General features: G+C 38.8%; 1 protein-coding gene across 1 annotated transcript in view; it reads left to right on the top strand.

Moving 5' to 3' along the window:
* Window positions 1–22,067, top strand: part of LRRC72 (leucine rich repeat containing 72) — a 31,321-nt gene that overhangs the window by 8,299 nt on the left and 955 nt on the right. The window contains exons 3-8 of the mRNA XM_067561677.1: window positions 723–792; window positions 4,328–4,409; window positions 6,427–6,540; window positions 13,364–13,453; window positions 16,887–17,039; window positions 20,734–20,761. Of these exons, the coding sequence (XP_067417778.1) occupies window positions 723–792; window positions 4,328–4,409; window positions 6,427–6,540; window positions 13,364–13,453; window positions 16,887–17,039; window positions 20,734–20,761 (537 nt within the window). The remainder of the gene's footprint in view (window positions 1–722; window positions 793–4,327; window positions 4,410–6,426; window positions 6,541–13,363; window positions 13,454–16,886; window positions 17,040–20,733; window positions 20,762–22,067) is intronic.

The following is a 22,067-nucleotide window of genomic DNA, read 5'->3' as shown; positions in this document are numbered from 1 at the left end:
AACACAAAAGAGACAATCCTTGCACCAAGGAGCTTTACAGTCTAATTTAAAAGAAGACAGACCAAGTGAGTGTAATTAAAAAATAGAAAGGAAGGCAGGAAAGAGGAGGAGGGTAATAGTAATCGTAGCATGTTTTTACAAAGCTCACATCACCAATCCTTAAGTGAGAATTTGGTTCAGAGAAGTAATATTTAACTCTAGAAATATCAGGTCTGATAAGTAATATGCCCATCCATTTGTTAGATGTCAGTTTTCCATTTCTTTCTCTTTAGAGCCATATCTGGTAGATCTAGGCGAAACCTTCAATAACAATTTTCCCATTGGCTTGGTGTCCCCCAAAATGTAAGAACTCTCCTCATGTGTATAAGCAATATTTCTGGGAAATGCAAAGCACCTGGGATGCCTACTGTAATAATAATTTTTTTTAAATTACTATTTTTTCTTCAGGGAAATGGAATTCAATTTAGAAAAAATAAAGTTTTTATTTTCTTTACAAAGGAGTTATTCCCTTTTCTTTACTACTTCTACTACTTTGGTTGATTGCACTCCCAGCACTGCTCATAACTACACTACCACTATGATTCTGTACGTCTTTCTGTGTTAAAGTCTCTGTAAAATTGTTGCTTTATGTTTGTATAGTATAATTTGACTGAAGATTAAATTATATTTACAGAGCGATTGAGCAATATTGAAGTTGGACAACTTTTTTTTTTTCTTCTCAGGGGACTAAAAGAAGTCCCTAATCTGTCACGATTTCAGATCTTAAGGTATTTGTGGCTTAACAACAATAAGGTAATAAAACATTTTATTAAAATGTGAACACTGGTACCTAAAATGAATGACAAATTAGTACAAATAGTTGTTTTTTAAAAGATTATTTCTCTTTTCTTTATAAAAATATGGATTGATTAATTTAAATGTGACATTTTTAAGAAACATGTTTTTATACTCATAGTTAAGTATAAGTTGACATTTTTCACTTTAAAATAATAATGAATTACATTCATACATTTAGTTCATAGAAAGGGTTAAGTATTTCTACCAGAGTTCTAAAAATAGAGCGGTTTTAGAAAGATCTGATGTATTTTCCAAATTAAAGACCCTCCAGAATTAAGGTATTGAAAAATGTGTTTGCTAACATACCTAAGATTGTCAGTTTCTGACCTTGCCCACAGCAAGGGGCAGTAGATTGTTGTGCTGCTCTTGGAGCAGCCTCGGAGGAAAATTTATTATGACTCTGAGGCACAGTTTCCCTGTTGGTCTCCCTGCTGTTTCAGGGAGGGAGTAAACTGCAACAGGCCTATACCTGCCACAGCATATGCTCTCCAACAAACCAGAGTAACTACCCTGGTAGGCACTTTCGGGACAGCAATCGAGCTGAGATTCCACTTTCCCCACCCACCCATTCATCTGTACAAAGAGGAGTTATAGCAGCTCTTTGGAGCCTGCTTCCCCATGTTTGCAGAAAGTGGTGGCATAAGGAAATAAGGGAGTACTTTGCTGCATTGTGCTGGACAGGCCACAATCTCTCCCTAAATCACTTGCTTGTAGAAGCAAAAGACTGGGACTTAGATGCTCAACTAGTGTAAGTTTACCTGTATTTTGTTCCCAGCTCATTGACTCACTCTGTGACCCAAAGTAAGTCACTTAGAATGGGATCCATGAAGTGACTTAGGTGTTGCGATATTGTGCGTCATGGAGTCTAATTTTTACATGCCAAGAAAAATCGCAGAAACAACACTGTGATCCATAAAGCTGATTTAAGGATGTAGGAGACTAAGGATATAGTTAGCTGGATTGTAGGTAGGGTTTCCAGCTTTCTAATTGGCAACAAAGCCATCTCATGCCCTTATCAAATGCAAATCTGCACATTTATTCACTGATCTTTAAAAAAGTGAAAATAACTATTAACATGTGCTGAAAAACTGATAAACATAGTAGTTTCTAATGTTTTTTATCTTTTTTATAAGTTACTGCTCTGTAGTTCACATGATTTTTCAATGTGCTCAGTATCTTAGGACTTTGTGTGCAGCAGTACTTGCTAAGATAAGTATGCAGTTTTGTGAAGAACAGAGAAATTAGTATACATTCCACATAACCTGGGAGTGTGTGAATTTCTGCTGCCCCAAGCCAACATTAATTATACAGCATCTCATGTCAACTCTATTGAAAGACTTGCAGTTATTCAAATGTTTAAAAACCCTTTTAAATATGAGTCATAGATGAGCTGATCTAGGTCATGGGTGTTAGGCATCTCTGAACATTTCTGAAGGACATGGAAGTGTGAGAAGGTAGGGCTTCTTGATGACCAAGCAAAGTTGAACCTGCTGCTCAACAAGACAAGTATCAGACCCATTTGTCCCTATTCCCCATCTGCAAACCTAAACAGTAACAAAGACTAAATTGTGTCCTCCTAATTCCGCAATATGCTGAGAAACTTGTGTGTGAATGACGCCTTTGGTCACTTATCATTCCTCATGATCCATTGGCTTTTTCCATGCTCCTAGTCCCGACTATTGTACCAGTGTGGCACATCCTATAAGGCTGTTTTAGCTGAATGCTCAAGGATAGGTACTGTGTTCTCACCAGCTGTTTCTTAGAAGAGGTCAGATGGTTTTGCTGCCTTTAAGGATGTACCATGGTGACTTTACCTCAACAGAATTAAGACTCAAATGGACTTATTAAAAATTATATTTGTTAATAACAGAGAAGGGTCACTACAGGACAGACTTAAGGTTGTTTGTGTGCCCTAGCTCTATGTTTCCATATCTTAAAGAAATCCAAACATGTTAAGTTTAACCTTAACTCTGGATTCCTGAGTCTATAATGGTTGCGTTTTGGATAATTACAATATCCCTGTAATGTATTTGTCTCCAAATTACTGATACGTACCCTTGATTTTACTTTAATCTTCACATAGCTTTTGTCTGTGAAAATACTGTATGTCTGTGGGGCTTTGGCATTGGCTAAGAGACTGTAATGACTGTGAGGCATACTGTTTTGTTATTATTTCTAGAATCTTGCTATATTCACTGAACAGCTGATAAGGTTTTTAGAAGTACACTGAAATATTATAATTTCTGTTATATAATTATAATACTGTTATATAATCCTTTACACTTCTGTAATACCTTTCATTAAAGATTTCAAAGCACTTTACAAACAGGAATACCTTCCTCCAATGTCAGGTACAAAACTATTATCACAAAGGGTGAAGTCCTGGGTCTGTGGAATTCAATGGCACAATTCCCATTGACTTTAGTGAGAGAGGAATTCACCCAGAAATCTTAAAGACTTACCCTTTGTCACCAAAACTCAAAGGAAGAACTGGGAATTAAATTCTCTCTCTTGTTCTTGTACATTAACCACTTGACAGTATCCTCTCATAAGAATGACCACTGCTGGTACTACATTTTTGTTTATTATAACTATCAAGCAAAGGACTTGCTGAGCAGGACTTCACTGCTTTGGTAATAGACCTTAGTTAAAGTATGTTAAGAGTCTTGCTGTTTTAGTCAGTTTAGTATGGAACTGTGGGTGCTTTGCTAAAGCATCTAAACTGAGACAGCACTGGATCACACCATCTCAAACCAAGTGGAACAGCTTCTCAGTTGTCTGGCTGCTTTAACAGATCAGCTTCAGTGTATCTGAAGCAGTAGGGTGCTCTACATGTGACCAGAAATACATATCATAGATGGACACTTACATAAGAGAAATGGGAATTCTCATAGATTGAGATTTCATCAGAGGATAATACAGTTGACCCTTGAGGTGGCTATGCATACAGGTGTCATTATAAGTATAATCTATATAGGTTTGAAAGCCTAACTAAACTTTGCATGTTTTCATGGAACCTAGAGCAAATACATGCTCCCTCAGATCAGTTGGTGCTGATATAATTTTTAATTTGGATATTGAGTTTATTCTAAGGATATTACCTTTGTGAATATTCTTAAATCAACACAGAAGTGTTATGTATTATGAGATTCTTCTCACGAGTATTTCAACTGAACAAAACCTACCATAGCTAGGGAAGTTTAACTGAACACCAGTAATTTTCAGTGCAAATGTGTTCAAAAACACAAAATCTAAAACTGAGTCAAAAGGTTCTATAAGGTTGTTCTATAAGCTTATTCTGTATGTATTTATCACACATAATGAATATTACTGACAATTTTTCAGTTCTCAAAGAAGTCCTAAATCAAGGGACCTTTTTCACTAAAACAAGAACAAATACTTCTTTAAAAATACACAATATATTAATATATATTCTCCAAAATTAAAATTAGACTGACAGGCACCTGTTTCCCTAATTTTCATATTTCAGATCCAGAAGCTAACATTCTTGATCAATAATTATCGCTTGACAGAACTCTACCTCAACAATAATGAGCTCATAGATATAGCAGGTATTGTCTTAACTTTCAACTTATGAGCAAAAACTTGAAGTTTTTTTCTGTATATCAGCAAGCTGAATTTGATTTAGGTGGTCTGCAGTCAGTGACTAACTGATAGTAGTTAAAAATAATCTCCCCCAGTTTGTAACATCATACACAAAAATGACGTTTTAGGAACTTGATTTATTACACTACACTTGAGTGTATATAGTGATATTTAGGATCAAATTCAACCATGTTGTAAGTGAGTGGAGCTTCATTGCATCTACTTCAGTTAGGAATAAATTTGCCCCTTACTCTGTAACTATTGTTTATTAATTGCCTGTTTTAAAATGTAAATAGTGTAGTGCAGAGGCATGGAGCTGGCCAACCCCATACAATTAGCCCTCCCTGCCACACCTGCGATCATGTATGGGGTTTAATTAGAGTCAGCTGAGTATGGAGGAGCTGATTCCCCTATAATGGGCAGCAGAGCGATAGAGGGAGGGAGACCCGGCCTGAGATGAAGCGAGGTACCGCACCGCACCGCACCGCACCGCGGGCTGTTGTTATTGGATTTGTAAAAGCCTCTTTTTGAGTTTGAGGAACCAAGAGTGGAAACTGAGGGGAGGGGCTACTTGCAGAGCTGCCCTGAGTCAACAAGGAGATGCTTGGAGGAGGCCACTTGATTATAAGTAGGTTCAAATAAACAATACTAACATGTAGTAAGACTGTATATATATTTTTGTTAAAAGTGAACTGAAGATATATTGATTCTTGAAGCGTACACCATGTTGATGGAAAAAATCATGGCATTGAAATACATTTCTAATCTAGTGTGGCAAGTTCTCTTATTCAAAGGAAAATGTAAGACTTGCTAGTCAGACAATTAATAATTAATTAAAGTACCCTTTGGAAACTATATACATGTATATGATAGTAAACTGATAGCAGGACTGACAGACATAGCATGAAACTAAAGGATAGTAAAGTAATACATTGTCCCATTTGTAATGTGTCTACAAAGGCTCTGCAATTTCCCTACCAGTATAATTGTCACTTACATTAAAGTACAACTGTACTTTATGAAGTGACTCTGCAAACCTGGCTTTTTGTGAAATTATATCTTTTATCTCTCAAGGACTTCTATTTCAGTTTTGTCAGAGAATCTGCCCCTTAGTATTTAAAAAAATTGTTAATGTTAATATTTTATATCTATATAATGTTAGATTGGAGAAGGAAGTTAAAAGATGTTGGTTAGTGTCTGTGGACTTTTGGGAAAAGTGAATCTTTAAGAAGGGATTGGGAGGTTGTTCTAAGCATAGGAGACAGTATGGAAGAAGATACCAATATGTGGGAGAAGGAAACAGCAAGGCTGGCTTCACTGAAAGCAAAACAAAACAAAATGGGTGAGAGGAATTGTATAGAACTTGGAGTGGGAAAATTAGAATCTTAAACTTGATGTGGTAGGCAAGGAGAAGCTGGTGGAGGGATTAAAGGAGTGGAGAGACATAGTCTGATTAGGCAAGTGGGTGACTGCTGGTGACTTTTTTTAAATGTAAGATTATTTGAGTTGGAGCTGATGTTCCAGAGGGAATGGAGTTGAAATTGGATTATATGGAGCCTATGAGGCAGAGGTGGTAATGGAGAAGGGTGAAGTAGGTATAATAGGATGGGGATGATAGTTGATCCAAGACTGATGTGGATATCATAGGAAATAAGGAAGAAGGAGGCACTAGAAGTTGGATGTAGATTTGTGGAGGTCAGGAGGCGAAGTAGGTGAGCAGGGATGGGAAAGAAAGAGATGGAGATGCAGATGATCTGAATAGAAAAGAGGAAATAAGGGATGCAAAATTTTTGGGATGAAGGAGAGACAAGAAATAAAGTTGCTGATGCAAAGGATGAATATAGCGAACATCATGAGATGTGTTGTATGGAGTGGGTGGATAATTAGGATGACAAACTAAATGTGTAGCATAACAAAACAAATTAGCAAGTCAAAGCAGTCAGCTATGGTGAGAATCATTTATAATTATACATTTTATTTCAGGTGCTCTGAAACATTTGCGTGCGTTGCAGATCTTGCTGCTTCACAACAACCAGCTAAAAAATCTTGATACAACAGTGAAGGAACTAAAGGGAATGATAAGTCTGCAGACCCTAAGTAATGTGTTACTTTTTATTATGCATAGCAGCAATCAGTAATATGGGAAATTAGTACATTTCTTAGGGGAAAAACAGACATTTTGTAAGTAGGAATGGAAGTAAATCATTCAGACATTCAAAATTTTTGTCCTCCTCTTTTCTCCAGAGTAAATGGATTCTCACATATAAGAATATATATATATTTAAATTAAGCATACCAATATCTGTTTTAACTAGTGTAGGCATTTTGATATACTGTGTGGAGTAAGTGGTGAATGAAATTACTGTAGACTCTGAAATTTCAAATTAACATGAACAAGACAGTGCTGGCGCCACTAAGTTGTACTGTGTGAAGTAGCCTCCAGGGAAGTAGGATTATATGCTATTAACCTATTGAAAATGAAAGTGTAAGCAATCTTTCTCCATCTTTCCTAAAGGAATGTGCTCATAGATCATACCAGGCTCTCAGAACTTTAAGAAACAGGAAACTAATTTCATGTCTTAGTAACATAATTAATGGAGATGTATAATATCATCAAACCCTTGCTTATACATTCAAAAAGCTGGATGTTTGATGGCAAGAAATAAAAAGATGGCTTGAAAAGTACATTTTTAATTGAACCTGAAGCTGAGCCAAGAATTGAAAAACAAGTCAAGTGTTATAAAGACAGCATGCCAGTCAAGTTATTCCATTATATGTAAAATTTAAAAATAGATCTCTAAAAATGCAGTTGTTTGAAATGATTAGACAAAGTTTGGACAGACATCCCATTTCTCAGTGGTGCTGTCATTTGGATTTAGTGTTACAGCGAAAGCAATTAACAGGGAGCTTCAACAAGCACAAACAGTTTGCTTCATGGTATTGTGACTATTTGTGGGAAACAAACAGTAATAACAGGAAATCAAAGCAGTGTTCTAATGCTGAGCTGACACATACATCAATCATAATGATATGGTAATGTAGTTCACACTGGTCCAACCATCAGCAAATCAAAATAAAAGATAGAACACTCCAATTTGCTCTGATATGAAATTTTATTTTAGCTTATGGATACAGGGTAAAAGTCTGTTTTATAGGGGAAAATTATATTGCACTATACAATATAATATAAACTCACTAGACTTCATAACCCACAAAAGAAATTGGCAGTCCCCAATTTTCAGTCAAGATTTTATATTAGGAGATAATGAGGTCTCAAATTACTAAGACCATTATATTAATTAAATACAGTATACAACCCCTCATTATCACATTAGAAGCAAATGACTGTCAAATAAATGAACAAGAGTACATTTTAAAAGAGCATCCTTAGTTTATAACTAATTTGCAACGTTCTGGAATTTGAACTGAGCCTATCAGCCTGTGGTGTGAATTAGCCAGGTTCTGTGATATTTAGCTGCAGAAAAATCCTTTATCAAATCTTATTATTATTAAATAAAGATTACGTTAGGAATGAGAGGATACCTGTTGTTGCTAGGTGGTTCTATTTTATTGTTGGACAGTCCAATTAAAAATAATAGTTATTCAACACTCTTCAGTGTAACATATGGACATGTAACAGCAATTTAATATTAAGCATCTGTGTGGGTATTATAATATGAGCAGCCTAATAAACCATTATTGTTCATCCCAATAGCTACATCCAGTTGCCAAAATATCCCACTTCTCTCCTTTAAGGCATGCTTGTACCTTTCAGCTACTGCCCTACTTTGGCCATGGTATGCAGTAACACTGCTACAGCAAGAGTTCATGGGAAAAACTGTACCTCTTGAGGTACAGAGACAGGTTTTCTTGGTAGTGCACCCTTTCAGGGGAGGACATGGTCATGGTCTCACTTCATCCCCACCCTGTCCTTTTGGAGTGCAAGCCCTTTCTTCCTTCCTAGTGTTCTGCTGTGCAAGGGCCAGCCACAGTCTGGCCTGGGCTCAGTGAAAAGACTGACTTAATAAATGCACCTTTCACTATGCCTGAAGACGACCAGACACAGGTTCTTGCATACAACAAGAAGCAACAAGTTCCATAAACGAGAGTCCTCAAGAATATCCTGCTGCTACTTTTAACTAAGGGGTAGTTCTTCTTTACTATATTTGTATTATCATGATAGTGCCTATAGGCCCCAGCTGAGATAGGTGCTCCATTGTGCTATATTCTAAATGAACAAGATAGACAATAATGGGAAAAAGGAAGTATTATTCCTAACTTACAGATGGGGAACTGAACCACCAAGATTAAGTGCTCATGGCCACACCGAAATTGTGTGCGGGAGCCAAGAAACAGTGATACCGTGCTGATGGACTGAGCACCTAGAAAGATTTATTTTTGGAACCGACAGCAAACTAGTCCAGCTGTTCTCAAACAAGATTACAGGACATAGCGGGACCATATTGGTGGCTGGGTGGTGAGGGAGGTGCCTATGCGTCCTTCATCAATGGGTACCTAACTGACATTTCCACCTTTGTAAATCTCCCCTTCTGAGAGCCACCCTCCATTCCAAAATGATGGTACATCAAACCCCAAACTAAACCAAATTTTCCTAAGGTTTAGATGTTCCTAGGATTCCCTTCCTAAAGATCTATCTTTCCCAAAGAATAGCATTCATTTTATTCACTAGTACAGGCTTATGACCTAGTGAACTGTTATGAGCAGTTTTAGAATAACACACTTTTTCTAGAAAAGATCTGAATGTACTGACTGAACTCTGCAGCAGTCAGAATGGAACTCTTTCTATTACTGCCATCTTGTGGTTCTCTTAAGACAATGAAATGCAGTGATTTTCCAAAAAATATTTTTATGATTTAAAAATCACCCTCCCAGGAGTATAAGAAAAATGCAGATATTTCACAGACTCCCCTTAAAAATATTATAAACATAGGCATTTCTAGTATGGAAAAGATCAATTATCCATTCTCATATCCTGCCTATGTCAATGGGCCCCCCAAAAACAACTGGCCAGTAACATCTTTCTATAAGATAATAGTGTGTCTCCTTTCCAGTCCTATGGCAATTGCTTTATGCCCTGAAGAAAAAGAAGGATTGACATCTTATAACTTTCTAACCTATGAAGAGTATCTTCAGATTCTGTGCTCATTCAATTAAGTGAATAATCCTTTATGGAATCTCACTAAACTGTTTGGCTCAATATTTTATCCCTTTTTCCACCTTTCTCTCCATAACCACTGAAGTTGCATAAACCACAGGAGTTGTTACAGCCTTAGGGTATGTCTACACTGATGTGCATTCCTGAGTGCTGGATTGTGTTCATGCAGATGTGAGCCAGGTAAACCTGCCCCAAGAGTCCAAATTTGCTGTGCTGGACATTTTAGAACAGTATATACCTGCATTCACTCTGCTGCTCTAGGTATAGGAGTGTAGCATTACAATTTCAGGGCTCTTATCCCAGGGTTCTTTGTGACATACAGAGCCACTCTAAGAACTGATTTGTTGTTGGAATGGAACATAGTGTTTTCCTGGATTCCTGTCCAGAAAACAATGTTCCCTGCCACCACTAATATCCAAAATCACAGTTTAAAAATCTTACTATAACTTGGTTAAAAACTCATCCCACCTTTTTTCTATATGTTTTTAGATACCAAATTGTTCAGGAATGTGAGCTTTTTTCTTGGGGTGAGGGTGAATGAGAAATTCCACAAACTTAGGAAAGTTTCAGCTATACAAACAAGAATGCCTTGCTAAAACATAATATCCCAAGTTAATGCCAAACAAACATGGCAGTGGATGTAATTCTGCTATAAAATGCAGCAACCCATTTGCCAGGTTGCTGCTGGCTACCTGGCCCATTTTCGTAGTCCTAATCATCTTATTTTTGCTTTAGAACCTCTAAATTTGGTACAAATTGTATGGCTTCTGGCATATTATGCACAGTAAGGTTTGTTTTGTAGAAATTAAGTCTTTGAAAAGATGGCAAGTGATTTTTGGCTGTTTAAGAAAGTATTGTATTTTTAATCAAACTGATTCTAAAATTTTTTACTAGAATAAGCATCTCAGAATATTGTTTGAATAGAAATGTATTAATCCACATTCTTGAAAACTCTCAAAAAGCAAGTAGCTGTGCCCTACTTCCCAAAGATGTGAGGGAGCAGTAACTGGCATTATGGGGCGCTGGGACTGTAGGGGCACTAATTGGCACTGAGGGGAATGCTGTGCGTGGGGGCACTAGGATTTTGGGGAGAGCATTGTGTCATTGAGGGGGTGCTGGGGGTGTGGAGGGAGCAATAATGCATTGATGGGACATGAGGGGGGATGATTAACTGGAACTGATGTGGCATGCTGTGGGTGGGGGCACTAACTGGCAGAGAGGGGTTGCTAGAGTTGGGTGACCACTAACGCAGCAGGAGGCATGGTGTGTGTGTGGGAGGTGGTAATGTGCAGCAGGGGGATGCGTGCTGTGTGAGGGAAGGTGGTAAGAGGTAACAAGTGGGGGCATGCACTGGGGGGAGAGGTGGTAATGGGCAGTGGGGGTGCACGTGCTGTATGCAGTGTGCGGGGGGGAGCAGTCCCCGGAGCAAATCAGGGCACAGTAGGGTGTGTGGCAAGGGTGCAGAGCAAGGGGCTGGGAAATTGGGGCACATTGGAGTGGAGGGGGGTTGGGGAACTCGAGGCACGGTGGGGTGGAGGACAAACAAGCTCTCCCCCCACTCCTCGGGCGGTGGCTGTGCTGGTACCAGATAGGTGGAATCAGGTCTGGGAGCCAGCCAGTTCTCTCCATCAGCAGCAGCTGCTGCTCTTCTGTCCCTCGGTGGAGAGGCTGATTGCTGTTATTCAGTAACTGGATTTTTAGTGTCCGATCAGAATTGCTGGCTGGGCACTGCCAGGTTCCCTTTTTGACCAGATTTTCCAGTCAAAAACTGGACACCTGGCAACCCTAACTGTGAACCACAGTAGGGTCAGTGTTGGGGGCCCTTGACAGCACATGATCCAGTTCAGCATAGAAAGTGTATATGGCAGGTGCTTTCCCAGACTGCCTATTTCAGTCCTGGACTTCCTGAACTACTGCCTCAAGTGTGTCATTCTCAGTGGCCAACTCTGCCAGCCTTCTGGCGATTTGAGTAGAAGTGGCTATTCCTGCTGCTCTGCATGAAATTGTGCTGCCACACAGATATTTATTAAAATTTTTATATCCTTGTTGGGCCAACGTGCTTCTCGCTGAGCTGTTACCATTTTCAGCTGTGATACTGAATTGTGGATACTGAAACAGAATGTTAGTGAGCTTTGGACACTGTAGAACATTACTTCTGGTGCATACAGAGGGAGTGAGAACTTTAAAGATTGAGGAGCAGCAAGATATGAATTGTGGGAGTGAAGGGCTCTTGAAACTTGAGCTGTACACACTTTCACCACATTCACCCTGCTAAGGGAGCTGGTATGGTGCTGGGCCACAGCTCACCGGAGCATGTACCTACACCCCCTCAGGCGAGCTAGCTAGCTCAGCATCTACTTGCCCCGAAATAAGTGCTTCAGGGGTTTCAATGTGGACAATAGGATGGTTTGGACACAACTGTGTGCCTTGACGTGTAGAGTCAGTAGTGTAGACATACCCCTAGAATAGCTGAGTATCTGTCACATGGGTCCTAAGAACGAGAGAAAAAGTCTCAGGTGCTTAATTTGTAATGAAAGAGGTGCTGGGGTTCAAGCAATTTTTTTACATTCATAACTGATGCAGCAAGCCCAGAGGTACCAGAGCTATGAACTGCCAAGCCTAGAGGTGCCAGCAGTCAGCCTTGGCAATCTCTAGTACAAATTAAGCACTGCCTTTAGGTCCTCTGGTGGTGGTGAAAACGAATGGGGTTGGAGATTTCTCTTTCAGCTGTAATCACCATGAAGGTTCCTACTCCTCTACTTATCGCCTATCCTTTCCTCTTGAAAAACATCACAGTAGTTATCTAGGGCCTGATAGCACCTTCTCTTCTACGTGGCTAGCAGACACAGCTGTCATGTAAAGAGAAGAAATAGGTTTGCTGCACAACCCATTTTAAAAACCATGTCTGCCTGCCTGCCTGCCTGTCTGTCAGTCAACTAGGGAATGAACTGGTCTTCATTTTGTTGTACCCACTGAATTTCATTGCGTCCTGTGACATCATTCCCATAAATCCAAATGGTGTGGCATTTGATCTAGGAAGACTTTGCGAGATCACGTTTAGCAAATGGCAATATTGGGTTGATACATATGACTCTCAAAGAAAAATAAATATCCTTCATTAAAAGGGCTTGTTTGTTCAGATAACAAATTTTATGAATTCTAATATAAGCGATTGAGCCAAATTTTCAAACGGGCCTAAGTGATTTAGTAGCATAAGACCTAGGGTCCTAAATGACTTAAGCATTTTTTATTTACCCATTGTTTGATATGTATTTGGAGTTGTCTAAGGCATTTCCAGAAAGACATATTCAAAAGCCAGAAAACTAATCATTCACATTTTATTCCATGAATATGGTAAAAGAACTGTGTATTTAAGTGTATACTTATCTTACCGTACATAAACAAATCAAAGGCAAAAACTTCGTGGCTTTGTCAGTATACCAAAGATCTCCTAGTTAACATAAAAGATCAAGCAGAAACTTCAAAGGCTCAACACGAAAGGTGGCGTCTTAATTCATTTATTTTCAGTAGTATTTCACATACATTTCACAGTGGGCAAAATCTTGCAATCCTTATTAAAACCAGGGAATTTGTCTGAATACAGACTGCAGGGCTGGGCTCATAGTATTAAAAACAATTTGGGCATTTTTAATTGCGTGTTCTACAATATCTTTGCCAAATGGTAATTATTTTTTCAGGCTTGTTAATGTTGATCATTTTTCTTCCTCCCTTAAACTTTTGCAGATCTATTTCATAACCCTCTGTCACAAGATCCAGGGTACCGTCTTTATGTGACATACTTCCTTCCTTCAGTACAACTCCTTGACAGGAAGAGTAAGAACTGCTTTCCTCTTTTCACAGTGTATTGACAGTCACTTATGACTCTAGCCCATTTAGAAAAGTAGGTGAATACTTCCTGTGGGTGTGCTTCTTCTGTCACTTGCTTATATACCAAATCATATAATGAATTGAATCCAATTAATTGTGAGAGTTTGCATGCAGGTAGAGTTTGTATGAACTAAACAATTCTCTTTTGCTTGATATCAGACCTTTCCTAAAAGATTTGTCGTCTTTGCTATTTAAAATGCGTGCGTCTCCACTCTGAGATTTCATTTGTCTTACATAAAATTCTATGGACCAAATTTAAGAGAGGCTAATGTCAGTGCTCAGAAATATACATCTACATTCATGTGTGCAAACTGGGTAAGTGCATGTACAATGGCTAGTTTATTTCAGTTTGTGCTCACCAAGAGGTCTGCACACCTTTGTACAATTTAAATAAATGCACGCACATTTCTTAATTGATCTTCTAGATGCCACAGAAGAAGTAGATCCTAAAGATCAACTTCTTCAATAAATGCCTAAGTTGTGTATTTACCTACATTGCTTTTTTTTATCATCCGGGTGAACTGTTCAATGATGCAGAGGAAGAGGGTTGAACATTAGGAGGGAGGAGTCTTGAAGACAGTGGGTAAGATTCCCACCCCTGCTCCAGACCCTTTATGCTGGGTTATAGGGCAGGAGTGGTATAAAGGGGCTCTGGAAACCCCAGATCTGGCCATGGGAGAATTTCCCTGGTGCAAGAACTGAGAAAGACAGCCACAGGTTGTCTTCTCAGCACCCCTCTCAACAGTACTAGTGATGGGGTGTGGCTGAGGTGGGAGGGGATGAGTGGTGGGACGTCCCACAGCATTGTGAAGATTTTGAGCAGTGCTGCTGCCCATAGCCCATTCTGTGAGGCTGCCATAATTTAGACAACTCCCCAGGACTGTCTAAATTATGCTGGTGGCCATTACAGACCTGGAGTAGCTCAGAATCAGGAGGATTCCATCTCAGGAGGATTCCATAAAGCCATCTTAGACTCTTCTTCCTGGCCTGCCAGTTCTGTGTGTGTCTCTTCTGCAACACAGAATTTCACCCATAGGATTACAATACAATACAACTGTGTAACTAATAAGACATCTATCATCACTATGATCATCTTGTCTGTATAATATATCACTTTCCCACCTTTCTGCAACTACCTTGGATTTTCAGTATACTTTCTTCCAGACAAACACCTGTAACTTCCTCAGTGTTTGAGAAGCAGAAGGACAGTTTTGGCTCCACCACAATCTAAATATTAAAAATAAAAATAGTTCTATTGACTTTGCTGATCCTACTTGAGAAAGGATTGACCTCACAAGTAATGGTTTGCAAGATCAGGCCCACGTGACAATTTGCATGTGCACTTCCCTATTATACACATGCAGGTTTGCTGGTGGACCTCAAGCCTGTTTCTGAACATAGAAAGCATAGAAATGTGGTAGTGGAAGGGACCTTCATAGAGCTTCTATTCCAGTATCCTGCACTGAGGCAGGACTAATTATAGTTAGATCATCCCTGACAAATATTTGTCTAATCCAGTGGCTCCTGGTCCGTGATCTTCTAGATGCCACAGAAGTAGTAGATCCTAAAGATCAACTTCTTCAATAAATGCCTAAGTTGTGTATTTACCTACATTGCTTTTTTTTATCATCCAGGTGAACAGTTGGTCCGTGCCCCATCCTCCCCCCTCCAAACCATGTCTGGGCTGGGAGCAGGGCTAGGGCCCTGGAGTGCACGGCCGGAGCCGAGCTGGGAGGCAAAGCAGGGATGGGTGGTGTACCCTTCCTACCCCACGTGGGGGCTGGCCCAAGCTCTGCCGCAGCCCCCTGAATGTTCTTTTGTGTCCCTCTAGGGGGACGTGCCCCACAGTTTGGGGACCACTGGTCTAACCTGTTCTTAAAAATTTCCAATAATGGATATTCCACAACCTTCCTAGGTAATTTGATCCAGTGCTTAAATACCCTTACAGTTAGTAAGTTTTTCCTGATGTCTAATCTAAATCTCTTTTGCTGCAATTTAAGCCCATTACTTCTTGTCCTTTCCTCAGTGGCTAAGGAGAACAATTTATCACCCTCCTCGTAGTAACAACCTTTTTATTTACTTGAAGATTGTTATGTCCCCTCTCAGTCTTCTCCAGACTAAACAAACTCAATTTTTAAAATATTTTATGTCATATTTTCTTGACCTTTAATCATTTTGTTGCTCTCCTCTGAACTTTCTCTAGTTTTTTCTATATCTTTCCTGAAATGTGGTGCCCAGAACAGGACACAATATTCCCTCTGAAGGCTTATCAGTTTACATTTGGCATTGTACAGAATAACTTTTTCAGTATGTAAGATAGCACTTCTCTTACTGTTGCCATGAGGATCATTGCTGGATGGAGAACTGGCTAAAATTTAATCTGGAGAATGCCATATTGATATTTACAAAGTCCAGGGATAATCTTTGTAAATTCATAGACTTAATCTTCCTTTAAGTACAACCATAGTACAATGATCATTCCTGAATTAAGAAGTTAGTCATGGATAAAGCTTGGTAAAAAATAATGCCTCTCATTTTAAGAACTTTCTTTAACATTACAAATTCCTCTCTTTACCATCGGTGAAATATTACTAAAATATACTCCTGCCTTCCTCATTTATACAAGACACTTGGTCACACTTTTGTTACCTCCAGGCATAACTACTGCAGTTCCTTTCTATTTGGTTCCCTAAATGCCAATATTAAAAGACTTTACTGAATTCAAAATGCTTCTGCCAGAGTTTCTTGTTCTGAGCCTTTAGTTCACATTTATCCCAGTTCGGAAGTGCTGAGATTAGCAGGTGGTACATGTTGTTAATGTCCAAATCCCCCTTTTGATTTACAAACTTAGTCTCTTTATTTAAAATTTATAAGTAATCTTTGAACAAAAGGGTAAAGCAATGAAATGAAACTGCAAACTTTTTTTGATTATACTTCTACAAGTTTTTGTAATTGGGTGATGGGAATTACTACTGACTTTGAACTGGCATTCTGTTTTATTGTGAGTTAAGACCTCATTTAGTTCTCTAGTATAATTCATTTAAAGAGTATGCAACCAGAGCCTAGCTGAAATCCTGGACCCAGTGAAATTAATGGGAGTTTGGTATTGACTTCAGTGGGGTCAGGATTTCACCCTAAATAGTCAGCCAGTGTAAATCAGTATCTCTCTATACTGAAGTAAGTGGAACTATGCAGATTTACACCATCCAACCCCATCCATCCGTGCACTCATCTTTCCCCATCCATCCCCTTACACCTCCCCCATCCATCCTCACCAATCTAGAGAAATTAATTTTCTTCTGAATGCAAGTAAGTAGCTTAGCTTAGATGTTGTTCATTGGTATAGAAAGGGAAACAGTTTTTATTTCTCTTTTAACAGAAGTTACTCAAAAAGAAAGGGAATCAGCATTACATATTTACAACCATGAAAGGTCCCGAGTTCTCCGATCTATAGGTTTTGGAAAGAGAAGAGATATGCCATTGGTGGCTAAGACAGTATCTCCATGTGCCAAAAGTTTGCTGCTGTTTCCAGGTATTTATAATGATTTAGGGAAAAACATTTCCAGGTAATTTGAATTACAGATAATAATTTTCACCAACTTGGTTGTAAAGTTAATTAGATTTGATAATGAAATATGTATGCTTTATGAAACTCAGCCAGGGTGCTTCATTATTTGATTAACAAAACTGTAGCAACATGCAATGATGGATCCTTTCTGCTAATGGGTACATTACACTATGCGTTTTAATCAAACTCTGGAACAACAGAATTGCCTTTAAGGCAGCTACTCAAAATAGCATTTCATTATCTTTTCAAAATGTATTTTGATTCATGCTGAAGTTTTTACTCACAGTTTCTGTTTAAAGAAGCAGATTTAAACAGGGAAATTAATTTTTCCACGGCACCTGTGAACTGACCATGAATGTCTGTATGTATGCAGTGTTGTTATAGCCGTGTCAGTCCCAGGATATTAGAGCGACAAGATGGGTGAAGTAGAATCTTGTATTGGACCGACTTCTGTTGGTGAGAAAGACAAGCTTTGTGTCAGCTCAACAGCTTGTCTCTCTCACCAACAGAAGTTGGTTCAATAAAAGATATAACCTCACTCTCCTCGTCTCATGAAAGTCTGTCACAGACGGACAGATCAGTAGTTTACAGTTTTGGTGTCCTCTTGTGTTTGTTTGACACCATAGATGTTTTCAGTCTTTCAAAGAAAAGTTTTTCTCCTAAATAGTGTTGCAGATGGTACATGAGCCTTTTCTATAGCATCTGAATAAGCAAAACTATAGGTCTGGATCCTTTTGCTTAAAATATATTACAACTAAATACATACTAGAAATATCAGTCACACAAAAGTTCAGGTTTTTTAGGTTGTGGTAGTAGACTTACATACTTAACATCTCTCAGTACCTATTTTATTAAAATGTGGTTCTGCTTTGAATTGTGGCTTTCTAAAAATGGCAACATAGCATCATAGTTTGTTGGGTCTTTGAGTCCAGATTAAATTTGATCCATTTAAAAGTAATGATGTATTTTCTAACTGTCAAATTTAGAGGGGTCTTTTTGTCTTACACCCCATCTTTACTACTAAAGATTCTGCAAATCAAATTCTGGTCTAAGGTACAGTCATGAACCTAACTGCCTTCAAATTATCTTCTCAGTGACAAATATGCAATCTCACTGTCTTCCATGGGGCTGTGCAGATGTAAAAGAATGCACGTTGGGTGTGCAGTTGGAATTTAATTAAACAATTTGCTCCTTCTAGACAAGCTGTGGACTTGTCTATACAGGGAGTTGGACATTGCTAATCAGATCTCTGCAAGGGTTCATGATCATAGGCCTATCAGTACCAGATCAGGAGCAAACAACTCAGGAAGACCTATGTTAAAACCTGGAATGAAAGGGGAAAAAATCCAGCAGGAGATACGAAACCTATCATTTTATGGAGAATTGGACAGGATTTTCCACAATTACATGACCACTATACCCAGGAAAATTGTGGAACCTGCTGCATACTTTCTTCCCCACTTCCCCAAGAACAACCAACAAAACTCATTGGAGGATGAGCATGAGGAGGGCTTGTACACCTCGTAGTCGAGTAACATCCCATCCAGCATTTCAGATCAGCAAAGCCCAATGGTCGGAGTCAATAGGCGACCCCTTCGGTCAGGGCAGCGGGGCCCAACAGCAGAAGTCAATAAGGTCACCCTCCTCTGCGAGGTATTGTGGCCCTCCCTCCTCCTCTAAGCCCCAGCCCAAGGCTTTGGCAGTGGTGCTCGCCCCCCAGGATCCCCCCGAAACGTGCTGACCAGTTCCCCAATTCCTCCACTGTAGCAAAGTTTAAGTCCCTGGGGCTACTTCCTACCCCCTTCCCCAGTGGCAAAGTCCATAGCTCTCCTGGGACTCTGGGGTTGTCAGCTGCTGCAGCTCCCAGTGACTGTTTCCTCTGAACCTCCTTCGGGCGGTGCGGTGTCCGCTTGCATTGCAGAGTTCTTGGCCTGCGTGGTCTGGGGCTCTGACTGCTCCAGGGCTGGAGCATTCAAGGTGCATCCTCTCTCCTCAGTAGTCCACCCCAATTGAGTTGGGCTACTCCATTTTGTACTGAGGCTGCAGGTGAAGTATGCCCAGTAGAGCTGAGGGGGTACGGCCTCTTCGGCCCAAAGACTGAAATTAACCCCAGCTGGACCAGTGTGGGGCTTGTACACCCTGTCACAAGGCCACTGACACATTTTTGGGTCCACGCTGGCTGACAGAAATTTGAAAATGGCACTAGCCTTCTCAGAAAGGAAGCATGGGCTAAAGACACAGGAATTTTTTAAAAATTTGAATTTGCCTGGCATCCATTATGCATCCTACAATGCATAGTGAGAAAAATCCCAGAATGCAAGCTGTTTAGCAGCAAAGCAAAGGATAATATCCAAGTACACCATGCCCTTAGTACTCAGTAAATCACCACCAAGTGTACAAATTGATGCATATTAAAAGCAGGCATGCTTTCCCATGTGTACGATATTAGTGTGGTTTGCATAGTGCATGTTATGTAATACACATCAAAAAGTTGCAGAGTTAACCTCCCCCCCCAGTAGGTAAACTCTGAAATATAACCCACGTAATACTCCTTTGTATCTCTGAATTTAATGCAGCAAAAATAGTCAAAACTTTCTTTAATCACTCAGGTAAGCAGAGATGACTCTCTCTCAGGCTCTGTTTTGTAAAAAGTGCCTTTTTATACATTTACTTTAAAAAGCTCTGCCACCTAATGCTTGGGGTGCTTTTTTGTATAGAGGAATTTGTTAGAGTTCTTAAAATATCTGCTTCAACAATGCACATGATTAACATTAAGCATGTGAATGAATCCCACTGAAGTTAGCCAACACTCAGCCTCATACTTTCTTAAACAGCAAAATATGGAACACTCAAGGGCCATTGAAAACGGGTTTATATTATAAACAAAATGACAACTTTTTACATTGCTGTAGCTTCACTGCTACCAGCAGTGGATTCTCTAGTAGTAGAGAAAGATCACGGGTGTTTCTACTGTCCTATAATCTGAGCCTGCTCTAAAAACTGTTGTGCCCTATCTACAATACTGTGTCCACTACTGGTAAAAATACTTACAAATTTCCCATTGTAGATGTAACATCATGCAGTTGCTTATAAGTCCATTTTCAAGGATTCAGAGTGCTAAGTTTGGACTTTAAGCCAACTGCAAGTGATTGAGTGTAATGGTTTGCATAGTTTTAAGTCATGTGCAAAACAATGACTATAAGCTTTACTAGTTTAATAATAATTTTTTAAAAGGCTGGTTAAATGGACATTTTAGTTATTTTTAATCTTTTTTCTCATGGTTCATAAGGACCCCAGGGAAGTTAGAAACTGAAATCTTTGACCAGTGTATCTTTTTCTTCATCATATGTTCACATTGCTTAGTTATTGGAGGGTTGGTGCTATTATTTCTCTTAAAGAAAAAAATATATGGCAGCATTTGTTTGGGGGAAATTAAAACACAAGTTAATTACACAGCATAAACAGTCAGAAGAAAATCTTTAATAACCAAGCAGCAATAGCATCTATTTTGATTTAACTACTAATTTCAAATAGTAATGGCTAGCATTCCTAGAACTTATACCATTCAAGTCAATGGGAGCAAGAAACAAACTATTGTTCTTAAATGGTCGAAGTGCTGTACAAATATTAAGTACTCACTATAAATTTGTTGTTACAGGTTATGAAGTTGCAAATCACATAAATAAGTAAGTAGTTTGCTTCTGTCTCTTTTGTTTTTGCACTTCAGAAGTTTTCACTCAATCCTCTCTGCCCCTACAAAAAAAAAAAAAAAAAAGCAGTAACTTTTAAAAATATTCTGCCCTTTTTTGTGATGGGATAAACAACTGTGTCCATCTGTGATGAGACAATCCACCTGCTGCTATCTTCAGTGCATTTTCAGTAGTACTGCTAAGTAGGAAATGAAGTATGATAAAATGCAGTTCATTTTGTAATATCAAAAACTAAGTGCTAAAAATATTGTACATGAATATGTTATGGCAGCAGAATGGTTCTGCTATATATAATATGGCTGAAGCAATTTCCTTCTAAGTGCCTATTCTTAAATAGGCACCTTCCTGGAAAAAATGCTGCTCTGTGGAATGAAATTTCTCAGCCCACAGTTGGGTTATTTTTTACTTTATTGGATTTTTCATGTACCATAGAGATAAAGGTAAAACTTAGTTCTCTCTTTGTGTTGGGGTAGAGAAAAGGATGCTATTAATGATCTGAACCATTTTTAGATGCAGTATTTTTTACCAGGCAACTTTACAAGTTATTTTAAGAGTTCACGCTTCTTTTAATCTATCAGTGAGCAACATGTGAGTACCTACGTTTTAAACAGATGTTGAGTAATATATTTTTAAGATTAGCATAAACGCAGGTAAGTGCACTTAAGTGCTACATAAGTTGGCCACCATTTCCTTTAACAATCTAAGTATATGTAGCTATCCACTTTGAGTATAGCTCTGTACAATCAAGCAAATCATAATGAAAACAGAGTTCTATGCTGTTTTCAATATCACTCTGTTTGCTGGATGTACTTTAGGTGCTTAGATACTTAAGCACATTTATAAGCACTGAATACACCTGTTGAAGTCAGTGGAACTACTCACATGATTAAAGTTTAAGCACATGCTAACATTTGTACATGCCTTTATGCAGAGAGTTCTTTTCTATTCAGTTGTTTATACTGCACCCAACACCTGAGCACCTATATATGAGAGCGACTATTCTTCCAAGTTTCTTTCTGCCCCTGCTCGCCTCACTGAGTGAGTCTTCAACTCACATCTCCCATGGTACAACTAACGTATGACAAGCCCCAAAACAAATTTAAGGAGTTTTTTTTTGGATTCAAAATCTGCTAATTAAAAGTTTGCACCTTGATTATCCAGATCCACAATGAAATAAACATAGTTGCATTTGGCTGAATGTGTGATCACTTACATCTGCAAAAGAGACTATAAATGTAATATAATGATTAAGATTTTACATGTACAAGAGACAAAATTCAAA

This window comes from Emydura macquarii, unplaced genomic scaffold (assembly GCF_026122565.2).
Source record: "Emydura macquarii macquarii isolate MOO-44397 ecotype Brisbane River unplaced genomic scaffold, CSIRO-AGI_Emac_v2 contig_2422, whole genome shotgun sequence".
Taxonomy (NCBI): Eukaryota; Metazoa; Chordata; order Testudines; family Chelidae; genus Emydura; species Emydura macquarii.
Note: the sequence above shows the minus strand (reverse complement) of the source record. Positions and strands in the feature narration are given on the sequence as shown.